A 21,576-nucleotide genomic window follows, 5' to 3' on the forward strand; every position below is an offset into this window, starting at 1 on the left:
AGAAAGAAAAAAGAAAGATAGGGAATTGCCTCCCAATAAATAAGATGGTGAGGGGGAAAAAAAGAGAAGAGAAAAAACTCTTCTCCGACTACCAGCCACAAAATGGTGAGGAGTGAGGAAGAAAGAAAAGGGATGATGACATTAATTGCACTGTGGTGATACAATGTGACTACACAAAAGCACCATGCAAAATCAGGATGTGCAAAGTCAAGCTGCGATTATTTTGTGGGCTTTCTATTACTCAATGTTTGAGACTGAGTGGCTTTCCCCATTGTTCAAGATGAAGTGACAATCCACAATAAGTGATAAATTCAGTGCCCCTACTATAAAAATCCACATGCACCCTGGTAATCCATTTAATTAGTTTGCTTGTGTACTAAGAAACTAGCTATGGCTATTACTAGAACACTAGAAAAAACATGCACTCATCTTTCTGAAGCTCTCTTGTCAAAGTCTCACAAGAGTGCTCTGAAATAATTTTGCTTTCCATGACACTGGAGTAAATCTGGAGTAACTACCCTACAGTAAATAGAGTTACTTAGAATGTACATCTGTGTTAATGGAGAAGGAATTTGGAACCAGTTATATCAGATTACATTTGGCATAAATGTACAACCATGACCAAATCAAATCTGAAAATCAATTTGCAATTGTTTGTACATGTAATTAATTGGGAAGTAAAAATGAACATGTCGTCAGGCTCCCGGCTCCCAGGATTTAGTAAAAGTCACAACTCTGATTAATGTCACAGACTATAGGCATGACGGACTGGCACATGATGACTGACACTTAGACAGAAATAATCAAACAAGAAAAAAAATCTACTGGGGTGGAAGTAGCATAAAAAGCAAGAAGGCAAAAATATTTTACTATTTTAACGTAATTGTCTTCTGAAAAGGGTTTGGCAAAACTAAGTTTATTACTACTACACACATATTGGTTTAAAAAGAAACAAAGTATCTCACCTCTTTTTCCTCTGGACAGTAGAGAGGCCCTGTAGGATGTAAAACAGCTTTCTGTGCGTAATAGAACAGCTCAGATATATTCTTCAGGTTTTTGGCTGAACACTGGAAAAAAAAGACTTTAAATCAGTTAGTTAACTCTTTTGAATATTTCACCACTTCTTTGGGTGTCTAAATGGAAGCTGAACTCTTGGAAATATGGTCTTTAATAGTGGTCCTTTGAAAAAAAGGGAAATATGGTCCTTTGAAAAAAAAATGGAGACCTATGTGTTTGCAATGACTAGCTCAATGGGGGCTACCTCCAGCTCAGTTGCAACCTCTTAGTGCTACTGCGATACAAACAACAACAACGTAGTGCTTTTGAGTTGCTCTATCACTACTACAATCGAAAAAGTTAAAGTATAAACTTGGCAGCAATGTGGTACTTGTTATTCATTCAGAATGAATTCCAAAATTTAGGAGCATACCTCTACGCAAGTTTCTATCTCTATGTATTGGTTCATAATGGGAAGGATGGTCTCCATACTGCTATATTCCACTAGATCAGATTTGTTTCCAACCAATATAAGAGGAAGCCTGAAAACATAAGATTTATCAGAGGAGATTTACAATGAGAGGGAGCTGAAAATATCTATTTTATAACGCAACTTACTCTACTTCAAAGGAAGTAAACAATTTGCATTTATGTTGTTTCTATGAATAACTAGACATCAATGGTAAAGGGCAGGAACAAAAATGAATTAGCAGTTTTAGATTTATTTCATAACGGTGTCAAATAAATTAATGTGACAAGGATTTAACTTAAAGTGCTTTACTTGTTTTGGATTTTTTGTAAAGTTAAACAGTGTGGTTAATTACTTATAAAGCTTCCATTATACACAGTAACACACAAAATTTCATGTGGATATTTTGTGGGCATTCCTACAGCACATGCACAGTGTATTACCCTTGCAAAGATATGAAAGTTGGTCCACTGGGTAAAAATAATCATTTTCCACACTTCACTATAAGAGATCCCCAAGTAGCTCATGATTACTCAGAAAGAGCAGACATGGACAATAAATGGACAACATTCTCACGAACAATTTTTTCCCTCTGAATTTTGTTTTTAAAATAGCTCAACTAGAAATTCACACACAAAAATGAGGGTCTGGCTTAAGCCAAGCAAAGGCAGGAAGTTCAGAATAAAAGCTGTCTCCCCTATGCTTAGCTCGTCACGGAACTTCCTTCAAAGCTCTCCTTTAATTTCTCAGATTCCAACAATATTTCATAGCTCTGTACAAAACTTAAAATATCTGGTGCCTGAAGAAGCCTAGCCAGGGAGGCGGCATTGTGATCAAGCCAGGGACTGTCTCTTAGCCTAACTGGCATCCGAAGAAAACTCGTGCAGGCCATTACAGCAGAAAAAGTCGGAAGACATTCACATATATGGTGCAAGCTATCAAGGACATTTTTAAAATAGCATATCTGATGGGTTAAAAAGTCACTTGCTAGTTGAAAATATCTGTAAAAAAAATGTAGGCAATGAGGCTATTTCAGACTAACTTCACGCCTGTCTTTTTTTGGCTGAACAAGACCCTTGATGTTATTTAACCACCCCATCACCTTCAGATTTAGGTCTATTTCATGTTTTTTTCCTCCCTCTCAGTACATACCTACTATCTTTGTCTGTTCTTTCACTGATGAGAGGAATCCATCTGCTTGTTACCTAAAGCAACAAATTAACGCTTATCAAGAAAATGTACACTGAGGCTAATATGACTGAATTGCATCCAATAAACTTGAGAATGGCTGGTCCAGCTCTCTTGTTTCTGAGCTTATTGAGAGTTGGAAGGAGCATCACTTTTGGCCATGAGGGAGTAGGAATTAAAAAGGAAAAGCATAAGCTGACTGATAGCAACATTCCCTGCTGATTATTGCATGGCATTAACAAGCTCAGAAGAGAATTTTATCCAGTACTCCTTGTTTGTGAGAATGGCACACCCAACAGAAAACTCTGAGGTGTCAGTGTGAAACAAGGAAAAGAGATGATTGATGGGGAACACCAGAAAAAGAATACTATTGGTAGATAATGTTTTCATCCCTCTACACCATGTAATATTTTCCAGTGAGATTTTATGCACTTTAAATATTTAAGAACAAAGTTTTCACTGTGCCTATCCTCCCGTCACAGGAGATACATCTTAAACAGCGGCCAGATACTATAAAAGGTGTTTTCATCATACCTTGTCAATAGAATTCTTGTTGTTAACAGCATATACTATGCAAATTACATTAGCCTAAAATGAAAAAGAGAAACCATTGAATCCTGAATGTGTGGATTCCCTAGAACAGCAAACAGTTAAAAAGCATACCTAGCAACATCACAACAAAAGAGTAAAAAATGCTTCATTGTTGGCCAGTGTTTGTGCCCCTAGCTTGCTCAGACAATTTGAAGCCGGACTGATGGTCTGAAGAGAGCAGGGAAATGAAAGATATTAAGAAATGCCCAAATCAGTTTTTTTGCAGAGGTACATTCCAGGGCAATGGTGGCATAGACTTCTAAACTATCTACATTTGAGCTGTCACAGATTATCTATTTTTCCTTGGTCCCAGAGCTGCAGTTCTCGAGTTTGGCTACCCACCAAGGATAGGACATGAAAAAACTGCCTCTATATAGAATATACAAAGGTGCATTTAAGATGCTCAGAAAGCACTGAGGGCAGGAAATGAAGGATCCTTACTAGCTCCACAAACACCCCACTGCAGCAGTTCACTTGTAAGGGTAATGCAACAGGTTGACAGGAAAAGTTAACAGGATTTTTCAGGCACTGAGATCATTCTGCTGCAAACGCTGTCAGTCCCTCGGTTGACTGCCTAAAAGAAAGCTGATTTCTCCCTTTCCAACCAAGTAGGAACATGAGCCCAAATTGCCAAAGGGGGAGATATTGTGCTCAGAGCTGCCTCTTCTCTGGGCATGCTGGTAAGTGGAACAGGCAAAGCTGACCATTTGCAATGGTTATGCAGAAAGCACAGCATCCCCTGGAACTGTTTGTGTGTAACGCTGGCCCTGACTAATATTACAAATGGGAACCAGGAGAGGTGGTGCTATGTGGGTACAGCTGTTTGTCCAGTTTTCAGAGGTTAAGAGAATTTAAGTTTGATTTGGGCTTTGCCATCCCACCTGTACTTCACTGTGATCAACCTGGACTCGCCAATACCACATTCTACCATTGACAGGTCACAAGTTTGCCCCTCTCTCCACCATACAGGAACACTGCAGAGGCAGAGGCTCAACCCTCAAAGGAGTAGTGATTTGAATTACAAAGCAATCACTTCTCACTAACAGTGATAACTGCTCTGATGCACTTCCTAGAAAACGAACAGCACCCAATCTTCCTCAACCAGAGGAAGGTTTGCTGTGACAAAAGGCTCTAACAGGAAGGTGGGGGCAGTGTTGAGAGAAAAGAACGGGAGGGCTCTCTTCCACTAATTCAAGCCAGAAGCTCTCTAGAGTGAAAGACTTTTTTAAAAGTTTGTTAAACAGCGGAGGAAAATCAAGGAGCAGAAGCTGCCTAATTAGATTCTAGCTAATCCCAAACTGTCACTTACCTGCGATATTTCATGGTGAAGCTGCTCATCACTTTGCTCTGCTTCTGCATGTAACAGGGAAAAAATGCCACTGAGATTCTATATCGTCATGAACTAAACTAGAGAACATTTTACAGTACTCAGTCCAGGTACAGTTATCCTGGCAATGGCCCTTTTGATTTTTAGCAAAGTGTGCGGAACAAAAATATGCTTCTAATGCAAAGGCGGAGAAACTGATGCCCTTGCCACCAGGCTGGAACTGGCATTTGCACACAAATTTCCAGTATGAACTTTAAAGCTGAATAATTGCACTGGCAAGAGAGGCTCCCTCTGGAAAGCATCAAGGATTGGGTCTGCCACATTTTCTGCCATTTTCTTGGGGTGCTAAACTGATGTTGTTGTTCTACAACGGAGTGGCCAACCTGTGGTTCTGGAGCCACATGCAGCTCTTCAGAAGTTAATATGCGGCTCCTTGTATAGGCACCAACTCTGGAGCTGGAGCTACAGGTGCCAACTTTCCAATGTGCCGGGGGATGCTCACTGCTCAACCCTGGCTCTGCCACAGGGCCTGCTCCCACTCCACCCCTTCCCGCCCCCTCTCCTGAGCCTGCCATGCCCTTGCTCCTCCTCCCACCCCCTCCAAGCCTCCTGCACACCACAAAACAGCTGATTGGGAGGTGCAGGAGGGGGAGGGGCTGAGCTACCAGTGGGTGGCACTGGGAACTGGGGTAGGGGAGCTGCTGATGTATTACTGTGGCTCTTTGGCAATGTACGTTGGTAAATTCTGGCTCCTTCTCAGGCTCAGGTTGGCCACCCCTGTTCTACAATGTCACATTTTATGCTGGAATTTACATTACAGAACAGCAGCATCAGTTTAGCACCCCAAGAAGGGGATGGCAGAAAATGTGGCAGACCCAATCCTTGATGATTTCCAGAGGGAGCCTGTCTTGCCAGTGCAATTATTCAGCTTTAAAGTTCATACTGGAAATTTGTGTGCAAATGCCAGTTCCAGCTTGGAGGCTATAATTTGACTAGCTCCACTGCATTCCTAGCAAATCAGAGCTTTTGCTATATCTGAGAGATTTTATATACGAACATGGAAAACCCTTGGCTGCGCGATAGTTAATCCTAAACCCACACGGGGAGCTTATCATAAAATACTTTGTACTAAACTGGGAAATAATTGCGGATAGCATCAAAAGGAGACGGAAATATAAAATCATTTGTAAAGCATGTCACAAAAAAGCAAACTTCAAAAGTGTTGTGGGCAGAGTTTGGGGAAGTGTTTGCTACTGAGAGAAAAGTACGGCTCTGTCTTCAAATAGAGGAAAGACTAGCTGCACTGCCACTACTGTTCACACGACAAGACAAACCTGAAGCAGGGTGGTAGTAAGATCTTTAGTTAATGTAATAATTTAAAATCACATTTATCATAGGAATTGGCTCATGTCAACTGTAGAATTGCCTCAAGCATTCCCAAATAATTGAGACTAAAAGGAAAAAGACTCCGATATTTGACTTACCTAGGTTTGTATGGTTTAAAATTCAGAGTATGTACTAATATTAGTGGACACAGAACATTAAAATTAACACTGACACACAAACTGACCAAAAAAAGTCAACTTCACCCCTGAGCAGTCATAACAGTTGAAAATCTGTTGATGCAGCCTCGCCCTGGGTCCCCACCTTTGAATGTCTGAAGGGAGCTTTCCTCAGAGGTTCTTGACTTTGAAATCGCTTTCTATATTGCCTGACAGAGCCTGAGTTTGTTGACTTTTAAGGCATGGCTTAAAACTTAACTGTTGACTTGAGTTTCTGCCTGCTGGGTAATGGTAGGATTTATGACCTATGAGGCCTTCTATTCGATTTCAGTATTCAGGCTACTAATATTTATTTAACAAGCATCAGACGAGATGGGAACATTTAAAAAAAAATGAAAATAAGAGTAAAGAAATTCACAGAAGTTTAAACTATTGTGCCAAGATAGCACAGTACATAGAATATGTAAAAGTTGCCTACGTTTTTAGTGACCTCTTCACTAAATGGGATGAGAGCAGTTTTGGATCTCCCTGAATTAAGTTGCCTTGTGCCTGACCCTGCAAACACTTACTACCATGATCAGACCACAAACTGACCTATTAGAACATTGCTACTGTTGACTTCAGAGGGACTACCCACAACACTAAGCACTAGGCTCAGTGGAGTTTGCAGGATCGGTCCCTGTCAAACTACCTCAACACCTCAAAAAACCTACATTAAAATAACATTAATTTCATTTCCAGCTCCTGGCAGAAACTGGAAGTTTTGATGAGGCTACTGAAGCAGGAAAGCAATCCTGGATCAGAAGAAGTCATATAGCCATGTGTACTATAGAACCACTACCTGAATAATCCACTATGTGTGTTGGCACTCTTTCAGGGGTGACATCAGCTGGGATGGTGATTTCTTCTGCACGTGGAGGAACCTTGATTTGTAAACAAACGGTAAGAAAGAAAAGTCTCTATAAAAACAGTCAATAAAGCAGGTAAATGAACATCTAACAATGGTTTATAAAAAGAGCCTAGATAAATTTCTCCACGGATTAGGAAGCTTTAAATAGAAGTGACTATTAATTTTGTTAGATTTTTCAGCAAAAGTTTTTGTTTTCTTTATGTTCTTAAAGCCTCTGCCACTTTGTTATACTGTATTTGCTATGCGAGGAATTTCAAGTCTAAGCATTGCTACGCCAGAGTATCATTGTTATGAAAAGACTTGAAATGAAGACTCACGTAAATTTCAGACCCAAAATATTAGAAGCAACATTATTACAAGGCACCCTACAAATCAACTGCTGTCTGAATTGTAAATCAGTTTACCATATTTAACAAAAATTACACCTTAAGCTTAAATATATCATTTAAGCAATAGTGTTCTGTAGAATGGGTAAATTTTTGGTTTCTTATTTATTTCAACTATCAGATATCTCCACATCCATTTTCGAGGACATTACATTAAACTAGCCATTATGGGTAAGTCAACAGTGCAATAACACACCCACTTGGCTGGCCCGTGTCAGCTGACTCAGGGTTATGGGGCTCAGATTGCAGGGCTATAAAATTTCAGTGTGTACATTCAGCTCCGGGCTGGAGCTCAGGCTCTAGGACCCTGCGAGAGGGAGGGTCCCAGGGCTTGAGCCCGAATATCTAGACTGCAAATGTATAGCCCTGCAATCCAAGCCGGATAACATGGGCCAGCAGTGGGTGTTTTACTGCACTGTAGACATATCTTAAGGGTACAACTACACATCAAAAAATGACCTGTGGCAGCAAGTCTCAGAGCCCAGGTCAACTGACTTGGGATTCCAGGGCTCACGCTGAAGGGCTGAAGACAGTGTGATGTTCAGGCTAAGGCTTGAGTCTGGGGTCGGAGACCCTCCCTCTTGCTGGGATTCAGAGCCCAAGCTACAGCCTGTGCCCAAACCTCTATACTATTATTTTTAGCCCTGCAGTGCAAGCTCTGCAAGCCTGAGTCAGTTGAAACACCCTGCCACAGGTTTATTTGGCTGTGTAGACATGCCAGATTAAAAGTGCTGCCAAAAATCTCATTTTAATTTTTCTGTTCTTTGGCACAAATGACCTATGAGGCCTGATCCTGCTCCCATTGAAGTAAGTGGCAAAACTCCCATTGACCTGAATGAAGCAGACTGAGCCCATGAAAACCACTCTTCTTCTCCAAAGTATGACAAACTTGTCTAATAGTGATGACATGCAATAGATAAAGCTCTCTCCCCCAAAAGTCACAACACGTGGCAGGCTCTTTTCTTTTATAGGTTCTGCTAAATATTAAATCTACAAAAGTTTACAGGGAGCTCAAAAATGATACTCATGAAAATTAATGCTTTGAAAAATTTTGTACATCAACCATGACAGGTAATTTATTCCCCAAATTACCAGATAGTACCCATCCAGATTCAGGAACATGGTAATAAATAAATAAATAAATCAGTCTTATATAGCGCTTTTCATCCATGGATTGCAAAGCAGGACAGTCTTATCATCCCATTTTACAGACAGGGAAACCTGAGGCACAGAGAGGTGAAGTGACCTCCCCAAGGTCATCCCAGGCCACTGGCAGAACTGGGAATAGAAACCAGGTTTCCTGAGTCCCAGTACAGCGCTCCATCCACTAATCCATACTGCCTTCCTAACAGTGCAACACCAAGTTGTAACATCAATCTTAAGTCTCCAGGAAATTCATCCAACTGACCACATTTTTTGCTTGGCAAATCTGTCCTTCTATATCTTCATGTTCTTTTAACAAGCCTGACTGCTCAAAGAATGGCCTTGTGTTAAGCCGCAGACCATAGTCACATTTCTGCCAAGAATGATTATGGCAGCACCTGGTGCATGAAATAAGACTACCCCAATGACACATCTACACAGTCCTGAGCTGCATAACAAACACATGCATGATTCCAGCAAGTCCTTCTGAAGAGTTATATAGGATACAATTAGGTCTGAAATTATCTTTGCTGTTTTCAGCAATCAGATTGCTGTGCTGAGCGTAGATGAAATTTTCCTTTAAAAAAGGTACTTGTTGAAGTGGACTGTACTGTATAAAGACAAAAAGGTCATGTAGTGCTGCAATTCGTTTAGCGGGATAACAATGGCCAGGAGCCCCAGTAGTGACATCAGTAATGTAATAGTATTTTAAAACATTTGCAGCCTTGCTCTTGGACTTCAGACATATACTGCCTTACATTAGGAAATAAGACATTGCAGTTTTAAAGAGTGAACACTCATGGTATATGAGGCCAACTTCAAGTCCCACATTCCAAATGTTAAACATTTACTTAAATAGATGATAAACTATCTTTCCCCTAATACCGTGCCAAGAAAAGGAATCCAGCGAGTGTTAACAATAAGACACTACAAGTTTTATTGTCTGCTGCCTTTTTCAAAGGAATAGCCTGAAAATGTTTTAGTATAATCCAGTCCATAACCAACTAAATAAAACCCAACCATTTCTATATTCATATGAAAAAGGTTTAGACACAATTATTTAGATCAACAGGTTATGAAAACATGCTTCAAAAAATAACACAATGCAAAGTCATTCTTAATTACAGATACTGACTAACTACTACTGCAAGGGCTACATAGCTTGACAAGTTTTGGACTCTTCACCTTTATTTATATAATTAGATGCTCACATTTTTACAAGTAATGCCTTCTGGCAGAGAGATTACCCCCCTTCTCCTTCTTCAACATCTTTTCCTCCATTATTCCCTTCTGTTGACTTATGTTATTTTCTGACTATTTTTAAAGGACTAACACTTCAGGCATACGTGGATCAATAAGAACAAGTGTGAGTTCAATTAAGCATATGAAAAGAATGAGTAAAAATAAGTAACTTAAATATGACTCCTGTTCTCCATACAGAAATGTTTCTAATCAATTTAAGTCATTCTTCCAGGAGAAGCCAATACCTTTTATCACCCTTTTAAATACTTTAATAAGAAAAGCTCCACATTAAAAAAATCCACTGATAGATTTAAAATTACAAATTCACTAACTTTAACTTCTTTGTGAATGGTAAGTAGCTTTTCTAGCAGAGAAGCACAATTTAGAGGACAAATAGGGATGTCCTACCTCTTCTGGAAATTCTTCACTGACAAGAGACATAATGAGTGATGTCTTTCCAACTCTGGCTGTGAAGGGAAAAAAATAATAGAATTATAATATTTGTTTTAACCTTCTGCTTCACTGAATAGTTACAGTTCTATCTCAAGATAGAAGTATTTTAAAAACATTTTACAACTTTTAATATTAAAATTTTAACAAAAATGTCCCTTTTAATAAAATCTAAACATGGGTCCTCAGCTCCTTCACAGGGTCGCTTTAAGGACCTTTCTGGTAAAGAAATGTGGGTCAGTCTCCTATGTGTTTTCAAATACATGCCTAAACTTTTCAGCTAAGGGAACAAAACATCAAATCTTGTTTGCCTTGTCCAGCTTTACATGATTAAGGTGAGCAGGATTTAGCCTCAAATTACTACAATATGTAGCACCTCTGAAAATATTTAGGCATGCACACAGAACATTTACTTGAGCACAACAAATCAGGAAGGAAAGGGATAAAAAGAATTAACGTAACAAGAAAGTGACACCTGCATTAAAAAAAGATGGAAGAACAGGGATGTCTGCAATAAAACCAGATTGAACAGTGAAGAATATACTACAGGGAGCAAACATTTACGGACAGCACTTTCTGAAGTTAGTTTGGATTATAAACTCCATGAAGAAAGGACTTCACTTTTTCCTATGTTTGCCAAAATGCTAAGCACTCTTTTGATGTATAGTTTAAAAAAAAAAAATGGTAAGAAGAGTTAACTCTAGCTGACTTTGTGCTTCTCTCATTTCTCATTATTTTAAATATTCTTGTATGAGATGATCCTCGTAGTTTCACATGGCTAGCTTCATCACAAGAAAAACATTAAGTAGAGGCAAGTATATGATCATTAGTCTCTACTCATCCAGGTAAAAAGTGAGGTTCTCACAGTTCAGAAAGAAATTCTGCTCATTACGAGAGGATATTTAATCCAACAAGTACCATACTCTATTACTGGGCAAATCAGAGCTGACCCTCAGATTACTGATTAGATTCTGTGCTGACTTTTTAATCAACTAGGCTACTATTGTACCATGTTCTAAAGTGATTAGTGACATGACCTTAGTAATTACTGTATAAAGATGGAGCAAAGGAGACCCGTCTACCAAGTAACAGAGTTTTACAAAGGCTGCTATTGAAAGGAACTTGCATAGACCTCCAAAGAATATTATGCTGTTGCATAATTATATATCAAGGATCCCCAAACTTTTTCACAGAGTGGACTACAGCAATTACTTACATTGATAATAAATATTATGAAAGCAGTAATGTATTTTTAACTTCTTTTAATGCAATTTAGCAGTTGGAAATGAGGAAAGCAAGTACTATCTGACCAGCCAGCTCTCCACAGATCAGAGGCTCATATATGTTATCCTACTTTTATACTATAGTTATTCTTGACATGATGATTCCACCTCAGTCCCAGATTCTTATTGTCCTTGGGATAAAGGGCATGGCTCTTGCTGGACTAAGAACAATGGACTAAGGCCTGGTCTATGCCTAAAACTTGGGTCGACCTAGCTACCTCACTCAGGGCTGTGAAAGTTTTCGTGCTCTGTGTGATGTAGTTAGGTCGACCTAACCCCCACGGTAGGTACAGCGAGGTGACAGAAGAATTATTCTGTCAATCTAGCTACTGCCTCTTAAGGGGGCAAAAAAATCCCTTCTATCACTGTAGTAAGTGTCTGAGCTACAGCTGCATAGTTGCAGCTCTGGTTCTGTATTGCTTGTAATACTGACATACCCGGAGTCTTCACAAACTGTATTTTGTCTGCTTTGACATTACAAAAGCTGGCAAAATACCTCATGACGTGAAGAAGCTTATTTTTTTTTTGTTAATAAAAAATTTAATTGTTCTAAAAACCAGCACTGCTGAATTTTTTGCAACCAGAGATTAAAAAATGAAAACATCATGGTCATGATCCCAGTTTCTACTCTGTGGCACATAAACTGGGCAGTGTGTCCCATGATCTGGGATTTTTACATTATCACATTTGGACTTCTTAAGGTGCAAGTGCTTCTGGCATTCCTGAATTTAATTTTGGAGGGAGTGAATGAAACTGCTTGATTACTTCATTTTCTGAGAGCCCTCAACTGCCACTAACTTTCTGCAATAAGGTGGGTGATATCCTGGGACCGACAGGACTACAACAACACTGCATACTAACTTTCTGCTCATTTTGGAGTCCCTAAAAAGTTGTGTTGCTCTGACTGCATTTCTTCTTTGAACCTTCATTTCAAAGATTTTTGAGGCAATTACTTGGAACTACATGAAACTTTTGCCAACATTTGTATTTGAAGAAAGAGACTAATTTATTACAGTTTTGCCAAAAATGTTCCTTTTAAGTTTTACTAAAATATTAACAACTTTAAAGACTTACTTTTATCCCATTCATATATCATTTTCCCTTGTATTTGTGCTTACCAAGCAAGATGTTACATGTATTCATCTACCTACCACCATTCAAGGCTTAGGGTAGTGCATCTGTTAGAACAATACATAAAATATAGGCTTATCTTATTAATTGCAATCTTTTAGGGCTGGTGTTGTATTCGTATTGAGCTGATCTCCTTAATTGCATATGGTAATACCAGTGCAGGGAGCAACTACACTGAGACAGATTATGTTCGGTTATGTTAGACAGTGCAGAAAAGGGTGTGTAATAAAATGAGGAGCAAGTCACACTTACACTCTAACAACCTATCCAAGTCTCTTTCTGGTATAGTAACAAAGGCCTTTTGCCATCCATATGAGAGTCCCTTTTCCTCACCAAAAAGGGTAGTTTATTTCAAAAAGTTAAGAAAAGCAAAGATAAATTTATGTTGGGAAGGGAGGCTACTGTGCATACAGTACTCCTGGGGAAATTCTGCACCACTGCACATGCGCAGAATTTATGTCCCCCTCAGATTTCTTTGCTTCCCCTGCAGAAAAATGACTTTTTGATGGGGAAGCAAAGGAAAGCCACATGCAACCCTCCCCAGCAGTGTTTCGGGTGCCCAGGGTAGCCAGCTGAGAGGTAAATCACTGTGGGGCAGGAGGCGGCACTGAGGAAGACCCAGCTGGTGGCTCCTACTCTGTGCTGGGCTCAGCTGCTAGTCACAGCTAGGCTGGGGAGGATGGGACTTCCTCTTCCCCTGCACGGCATCCAGGGCTGGGTCTGACCCATCCCCAGATTTCTCCCCCAGCTACAGGAAGCTCTGCAAACTCTCACACACACACTTCCTACACCCATCACTCCTGAGCTTCAGAGGGAGGAATTCCTATACAGGGAGCTGCTCCCGCATCTGCCCAACCCCCGTGCATCCAGATCCCTCATAACCAGACTCTCCCGCTGAGGCTCACTCCCTGCACTCAACCCCCCTCCCGATGAGCCCCACTCCCCCTGCACCTGGACCACCCCAACGAGCCACCCGCACCCAGATCCCCACCCCATAGATCCCCAACCAGATGCACCTAGATCTCCACACCACTGAGCCCCACTCCCTCAGCATCTGGACCCCCCACCAAGCTCTATCCTCCCTACACCCAACCCCCCCCCCACTGAGCCCCATCTACCTTCACCAGGACTCCCCTGCAGAATCCCATTACTGTTGCACCTAGAACCCCCAATAAGCCCCCATGCATCCAGATCCCCCCTGCCCCCGGATCCCCCACTGAGCCACCCGCACCCAGATTGCCCCACACAGAATCCTCTCAACCCACACCTGGATCCCCCTCATATTAAGCCCCTCCACACTTGGATCCTGCTTTGCTGAGCCTTCCTACCCACACAGAAGGGCAGGGCCCTGGGGTGTTTCTGGGGCAGGCTGGGTCCCTGTGCTGTGTCAGGGTTGGGTGCAGCCTCACCACTGAGTCCAGGTTCCGGGGGGGGGGGGGGGGGAAGAGGAGAGGGGGAAGGAACTGCACAGTGATCTCCCACCTCTGAGCAGCCAGTGGCCTGTGCTCCCCAATGGCATGTTGAAGCCTTATTTTGACAAATAAAATTTGCAGAATTTTAAAATATTGTGTGCAGAATGTTTAATATGTTGGCGCAGAATTTTAAATGTTTTGGTGCAGAAAGCCCTCAGGAGTAATACAGGGAACCACTGCAGTTCTTTTCAGTGCTACCATCTGGATTTCACTTTGGGGAAGTAGCAAGATGGCCGCTACCATATAGGTCTCTTAATCCAGAGATGCAACTGTGCTCTGGTGAGAGGTACTTTCTTGAGTCAAACCGTTATTACTTGCTGTTCCCTTGAGCTGTATACTGTTCTGAGCACACCTATGTTTTATCCTCACATCACCAATTATGACATAGGCCAGAGGTGCAAAATTCTACCTGGTCCCTTGCGTGGGCCAAGTATTTTTTCTGATAGGCAAATAAAATATTATTAGTATAATCATAGTCTAGGAGGATGAGTACATACTATTTTCCTTGATTTATATGCAAGGCTAACATAGGCCAGTTACAGCTGTTTTATTTTCAATCACTTAAAAAGCTTATTTGTATGAGTGGTTAGCAAAGATACTTTGACTATTAAAGAGCTTTTGATACACTTTTTAGAAATAGACTAATGTAAAAAAGCTACTTTTTAAAGAAACAAGCATATTAAAATCAAGGTGGTCACAGATTAATGAAAAACGTTAGCAGGCTCTCAATTTAAAAAATTAAATATTGTGTGAAATTCATGCAATTTATTTATAGTTAATTAAATGTGCGGGACAATAAGCTATTTGTTCTTCCCTTCCTCAATTAAAAATAGGATATGTTATTAATTAAGGACTCAAAACTGTGCCCACATATGAATAGTCCTTAATCATGAGTGTAACCCCAATGAGACCACTAGGACCACTTGTGTGAATAAGGGTAGGCAATTTTTAGGATCCTGCTAAAGATATATTTTAAAAAATCCTTCCATTGTCATTGGACCCCCTGCCCTTTGATGTACTATTTCCAGAAGAAACCTGCTGTTTCTAGTAATGCTGCTTCAGCACAACGGAGCCAAGCAGCATGACGACTAAGGTAAGAGGTCATTACAATCTGCAGCATTTGAGCATGAAGATGCATATTTGACAGAGCCCCAGAAAAAAAAAAATAACAGTACCCCTATAACTGATTCAGTCTGAACCTGATAAACAAATTACAGCTTTCTCGCAAAAATTGAAAAACAAAGATAAAAGGATGAAATTTTCTAGCTAGAACCATGCATTACTATTACTGATCCTGTTCAATGTACCATACTACAATACTTAATTCTGGACTACATGCTATTTATACTACCATTGGAAATATGAACAATTTTCTCCCTGGAGAAGTGGAAATGAGAAACCACTCCAGACCTATATTAGTCATTATATTAGTTTTATCTTTGGAGGATGCTCAGATACGATGGTGATAAGCATGATATAAGAAACTGAACAGAAAAGAACTATTCTATTATGTATTCCCTAGCTGCACTCTTGATGCTGTCACCAGGACTTCATGCTGTCACCAATTTGCTCTAACTGAGCAAGATATTTGCTCTGGCAAGTGGGTGAAACTGAATCTTTAATATCTGCAAGCTTTGCACTTTCATGTTTTTTAAAAAGTGTCTAGTTTTTTTTATTTCAAAGATAGCCTTCCAAACATAAACCTGTCAAATCTGAACCAAGCATAAGCAGACACAATGTCATCTACCTGAGTCTGCAGACAGATTGCATCAGTGCCTCTGCTTCTGTTCATTGCTTTGCCAAGCAGTCAAAGAAGGAAATTAACAAGACTCTGGTCAGCTTCACAGTAGTATACCAGTCCTAGTTGGGAAAGTTCTTTGCAGCAACAAATGCAGGCAATGGAATTACTCATTAGGCAAGCCGGCACAAACCTGGAGGCTGAGTGAGATGTATACTGTTGAAAAGATCTTCAGCAGCCAGGAAAAAGGGTAGAAGTGAGGACCCACCTTCCCACTCTTGTAGCTGCCAGGCAAGAGAGAGAGAGTTCCTTCTTTTGCAGCAAGAGGGTGGAGTTTCAAATTTATCAAACTCCATATTTGGTACCAGGTTTGGTTAGTAGGAACTCCCAAGCAGGAACCAAAGGCAGGACCCTAGAAGAAAGCTCATCCCTTCTCAACAGCTTGGGATGGCAGGTCTACCTGCCATTTTCTACTTCCAGCTACTAGATGTTTAGCAAATGTATCAAGCTCTGGTAATCAATCCCTACATATCTTTGCAATATCCAGTCCTAAATGTCAGGTAATTTCCTTAAACTCGCATCTCTAACGAAATAGAAATTTTTTTTGTTGAACCTAATTACCATCTTGGCTCCAAGTTACTATCAGCTATTTCCATTGATAACTACCAAAGTGTTTCAGATTCATCAGGCAAGAAGAAATCTACATTTATATTTCAAGATAGATGTGGGACTACAAATTGCTTTGCTATTTACAGAATATTGATAAAGTCTGTTAATTTTAGTCTCAATCTTCCTTCATTTAACTACAAGAGTCTATTGTAAGCAGGCCTGTTGCTTTGTGTTATCATTAAGTCATTACTCATGAAAGGCCTAAGTATACCTGAGGTCTTCAGTCTGCCAGCTATTAAAGCAGCTGAGGGAAAGAAACACGAGAGATCAACCTCTTGCTACACGGGAGCCTCCTGATAGCTGATTCATGGAGCAAATTTTGCATTGGCCTCAGAGATTGCACGCACACCCTTCTAGAAAAGGAGGGGAGCATAACTGTAATAAAAGCAAAAATAAAATAGGATGAAGGGGTGGGGATCTCAGGATCTCATGGTATTAGCTGGGTTATTTGCAGGCAAGGAAAGAACGATTGTTCCAATAACTGAGTGGAAATGCCATTACTTTTTTAAAAAACTAGACTGCTGCAATTCTTTAAGAGCTGGTTTAGTGGATAAGTTTTCGCATCATTTTAACTGATGAAGAAAATGGTTGCAGAAAAAGCGCAGCATCACTCATAAGGTGTTAGGTGCTCTAGGTCCAGAATGTTTCACTGACTTTATTTGTAACATTCCTGGCTGGGTTGCATTTTGTTTTTACAGAATGGCTTAGGAAAATCTGTGTCACGGCAAAATTTGCCTGAATGTTTAATCTGGTGGAACCTCTACTGTCTTGTTTCTCTGGAGTTCTACTGCTTGAGATGCAGGAAACTACATTTATTCTGCTTAAATCTGGGTTGAACATTTATCTTTCCAATTTAGTTTTATTGTTTATTTAGTCTTAGAGATAATAGCTTATCTGTCGGTTAGATTTACTATATAAAGTGTTGTGGTATTGTGAAATGTTTAACCTGGATTCTCTCTTTTCTGAGCATGACAGGTAAACCTTTCACATCACCAAGTTTAAAAATAGCATTCTGGAGCTTCTCTGCAAATTAATGGCTATTAAAGATTCATGACAGCTTGGCTCTTTTGGATCCCAGTATTCGGTTTACAAAAAAAGCCTCAAAATGCAAACCACGGCAATGGGGACTGAATGAATGTGGGGATACAATAGGATGCAAAGGTTTTCCCACCTTATGTCACAATCTGAATCTGATTCAGACTGGTATTACCATCTGCTGGCTCTTTTTTGGCCTAGGTGAAATGAATTGTGGTTCCAGTCCAACGGATATGTCCACATCACAAACAAAAAAAAACTCACTATCATCAACATAACTGGCAGTTTCAGCTGACAAGCCAATATTCAAATGAGCATGTAGACTGAACTAACTTTTCACCTCTATTAGAAACAGTCCCTAAAAAATAAACAGTTGAGGAATATTGGTAGAGATGTTTGAACATGCTGTATGTATGTGTTATTAACGATACAATACAGTTCCCAATACTATCAATTTGGCATCTCTTAAAAAAAACCCGTACCCCAGCAATCCAAAACACTTTCAGCCATAGGCCTAGTTTGGGGGGAGGGGCTGGGAAGGCACTGCCCTCCGCCCCCCCCCCCCCCAACTGTAAGCCTCGGGCAGGTGTTCAATTTGCCCCACACACACAGCCCCACTGGCCTGACCGGAGCTGCCTCCGCCCCCCCAATATAGAAGTCAAACGACCCCTGTGCTTTCAGCTCAGTACTGGTCTTTGAAATGCAGAAACACATATCACCTACAAAACACGACCTGTGCCCATTTATCAGATATGAACTGAGCCTTGTGTTGCATCTGTACTTAAATCACTGTAGCAGAACCAGTCCAAAATACTCAACTTTTCATTACTGTAGATCTGTGACATTGAAATATTCTGGTTGTTTTTCTACTAAAAATACACTAAGCACATTTTCAATTTAGTGACCTTGGAATTCGGTTTTTCTCCCACCCATGTTTTTATCTCTGAAGAGTCCTCATTTCTCACATTATAAACATGTCTTATACAAGTTATATAACATTTAATCTAATATTGTACAACAATGAACATCTTTAACAATTTACATGACTTTATCCTGTATGTTTTCTACCTAATCCACTAGCTATATAGATTTTGATAATTCCATGCAATGACAATATATGAAAGACTGTGTAATTTAAAACTCGCTGCCTGTTTCCTTACAGAGTGAGCTTCACCTAGACTTAGCCCAATTTTAAACTCTGTACTGTCTGTGAATTAGCAAGTCAGCTTGGCAGGCAGCGGTACCTCTCACAGTTGTGTTACAGAAGCTAGTAACAAAGAAACTAGGTTAGGGACAGGTTCTGAAAAGAAGTCACATAGGAAAAATTCACTTGTATATTCAAGTGAATAAAGAATATATTTAAAGCCAAATAAACTTGTTATAATAAAATCTGGCCATGTATTGCCTTTATCTACATTGAGATTTGAAAGCATACTTACATATTTCTAGAGAATCATGCTGTAACACTGTTCTCTAGAAAGGCCCTAAAAGTTTCCCCATACGATGTACACAGGACCTACCGCACTATAGAATAATTTTACAAACCATGCTAGGCCTACAGTTGCCAGGGAAATTATGTTAGCAGTACCTTTCAAGCAAGAACTATATTCTTAATATAATTATGTATTATATTAAATACTTGTCACTTTTATAGTACTTCTGCTTCTAAGGACCCTAAAGTGCTTTACAAATTAATTTCAGTGGGATATACTGTGTGCTCAGCACATTTGAAATGTAGGCCCCTGATTTAGGTGTCTAAATATGGACCCAGGGACCTAACTTTAGACACACATTTTCTAAAACGTGTGGCTGAAAGTTCAAGGGATTTGTCCAAGGTCACACAATGAATCAATGGCAGAAACCAGGAGTCTGGACTCCCAATCCCCTGTTCTAACCACAAGACCACAGTGCCCATCTGATAACTGTATTTAACTGAGTGTTTGCAATTTCCAAATTCAGAATATAATAAACACCTTACTATACTTTCAATCCTGGGCCAGGCCACCACCAAATATAGGAAAGAGACAAGAATTCTGGAATGGCCAGCTCAGAAGTACGCAAGCTATGCATGCAAAGTTTTGTGATAGGCTATGAGTCCGGTAATTGCAAACTAATTGGATACACACAGCCTCCTACACTACCTATTTTATTCCTGGTGTGGTTTTAATTAAGCTGTTTAACTTGCACAACAGAACTCAGCTACCTGTTCTCCCTTCACTATGGTAGGGAGAAGAGATCTGCCAGCTGCGGGCGGGGCAGTCTGCATCACATGGGGGGTGGAGGATGCGATTTTATACCTCACTAAGGATGGTCTCGGGGACACACACACAAAGCAAGGCTCCTGGTCACCAGCCTCAGAAGGCTGCCTTGAGATGACCCCACCTCTGAGCCAGGGGGTGCGGGGAGCTCTAGGAAGGGGAGGAATCCCCCCCTCACCTCTCCACCCATAAATACAAAACCGAACTAACGACGAGCCTCCCCCCACACCCCTCGCCCCCCCCCACCCCTCTAACCCCCGCCTCCCCTTCCCCCTACACACACCCCTAACCCCCACCTCCCCTCCCCCGTCCCTGTCCTTCCCCCCCACCCCTCTAACCCCCGCCTCCCCTCCCCCGTCCCTGACCCCCCCCACCCCTCTAACCCCCGCCTCCCCTCCCCCGTCCCTGACCCCCCACCCCTCTAACCCCCGTCTCCCCACCCCCGTCCCTTACCCCCCACCCCACCCCTCTAACTCCCGCCTCCCCTCCCTGACCCCCCACCCCTCTAACTCTCACCTCCCCTTCCCCCTACACACATCCCTAACCCCCACCCCTCTAACCCCCGCCTCCCCTCCCCCGTCCCTGACGCCCCCCACCCCTCTAACCCCCGTCTCCCCACCCCCATCCCTTACCCCCCACCCTACCCCTCTAACCCCCGCCTCCCCTCCCCCGTCCCTGACCCCCCCCCTCTAACCCCCGTCTCCCCACCCCCGTCCCTTACCCCCCCCACCCCTCTAACCCCCGCCTCCCCTCCCCCGTCCCTGACCCCCCCCCTAACCCCCGCCTCCCCTCCCCCGTCCCTTACCCCCCACCCCACCCCACTCCTCTAACCCCCGCCTCCCCTTCCTCCACCCCACCCCTCTAACCCCCGCCTCCCCTCCCCCGTCCCTTACCCCCCACCCCACCCCACTCCTCTAACCCCCGCCTCCCCTTCCCCGTCCCTTACCCCCCACCCCACCCCACTCCTCTAACCCCCGCCTCCCCTTCCTCCACCCCACCCCTCTAACCCCCGCCTCCCCTCCCCCGTCCCTGACCCCCCACCCCTCTAACTCTCACCTCCCCTTCCCACTACACACATCCCTAACCCCCACCCCTCTAACCCCCGCCTCCCCTCCCCCGTCCCTGACGCCCCCCACCCCTCTAACCCCCGTCTCCCCTCCCCCGTCCCTGACCCCCCACCCCTCTAACCCCCGTCTCCCCACCCCCGTCCCTTACCCCCCACTCTAACCCCCGCCTCCCCACCCCCGTCCCTTACCCCCCACCCCACCCCTCTAACCCCGCCTCCCCTCCCCCGTCCCAGCCCTCTAACCCCCACTCCCATCTCCCTCCCCCCACAGCCCCCTCCCCGACTCACGTTCTCCCACCAGCAGGATTCTCACGTCCTTCTTCATCTCCCCACACCCTGGGCCCAGGCTCCGGGTCCCGCTCGCATCAGGGTTCGGGGGGAGGCTGCGGCCTGCCCTTGCCTCCAGCACGCTGCGGCCCCCTCAGCCGGCTCCGTCCTCCGGCCCCCCAGCGGCAGCGGCTACGGCAGGCCGAGGGGGACACGCTAGCGCGAGGAAAGAGCATGAGCGCGAGAACGAGCGCGCCCCCTGGCGGTGAGGGGCCTGTACTAGGCGCGGGGCTCTGCTGGCCGGGCCAGGGAGGGGGACAGTGGTGGAGCCTGTGCTGAGTCTGTCTGTCTGTCCATGCTGTGTCAGGTCAGACAGACTCCCCCACAGCAGAGACAGTCTGTCCATGCTGGGGCTGTCTGTGGCATGGGGGTCTGTCTGTCCGTGCTCTGTGT

At 42.6% G+C, this 21,576-nt stretch overlaps 1 protein-coding gene across 5 annotated transcripts in view; it reads right to left on the reverse strand.

Annotated features, from left to right (window-relative positions):
• The window catches only part of RHOT1 (ras homolog family member T1), a 45,360-nt gene extending 24,038 nt beyond the window's left edge, over nt 1–21,322 (reverse strand). For 2 of the 5 annotated variants that reach the window (XM_054047334.1, XM_054047333.1), the window contains exons 1-8: nt 21,145–21,319; nt 10,163–10,221; nt 6,915–6,996; nt 4,554–4,597; nt 3,188–3,241; nt 2,618–2,670; nt 1,430–1,538; nt 966–1,067 (exon numbers count right to left, since the gene is read on the reverse strand). In XM_054047334.1, the coding sequence (XP_053903309.1) occupies nt 966–1,067; nt 1,430–1,538; nt 2,618–2,670; nt 3,188–3,241; nt 4,554–4,597; nt 6,915–6,996; nt 10,163–10,221; nt 21,145–21,181 (540 nt within the window). In that variant the 5' untranslated portion in view covers nt 21,182–21,319. Of the gene's footprint in view, nt 1–965; nt 1,068–1,429; nt 1,539–2,617; nt 2,671–3,187; nt 3,242–4,553; nt 4,598–6,914; nt 6,997–10,162; nt 10,222–16,708; nt 16,873–21,144 lie in introns of those variants that run through there. The other 3 variants (XM_054047330.1, XM_054047332.1, XM_054047331.1) reach the window with 3 other exon arrangements.
• Nucleotides 21,323–21,576: the final 254 nt, after the last annotated feature.

The sequence above is a fragment of the Malaclemys terrapin genome, chromosome 13 (assembly GCF_027887155.1).
Source record: "Malaclemys terrapin pileata isolate rMalTer1 chromosome 13, rMalTer1.hap1, whole genome shotgun sequence".
Taxonomy (NCBI): Eukaryota; Metazoa; Chordata; order Testudines; family Emydidae; genus Malaclemys; species Malaclemys terrapin.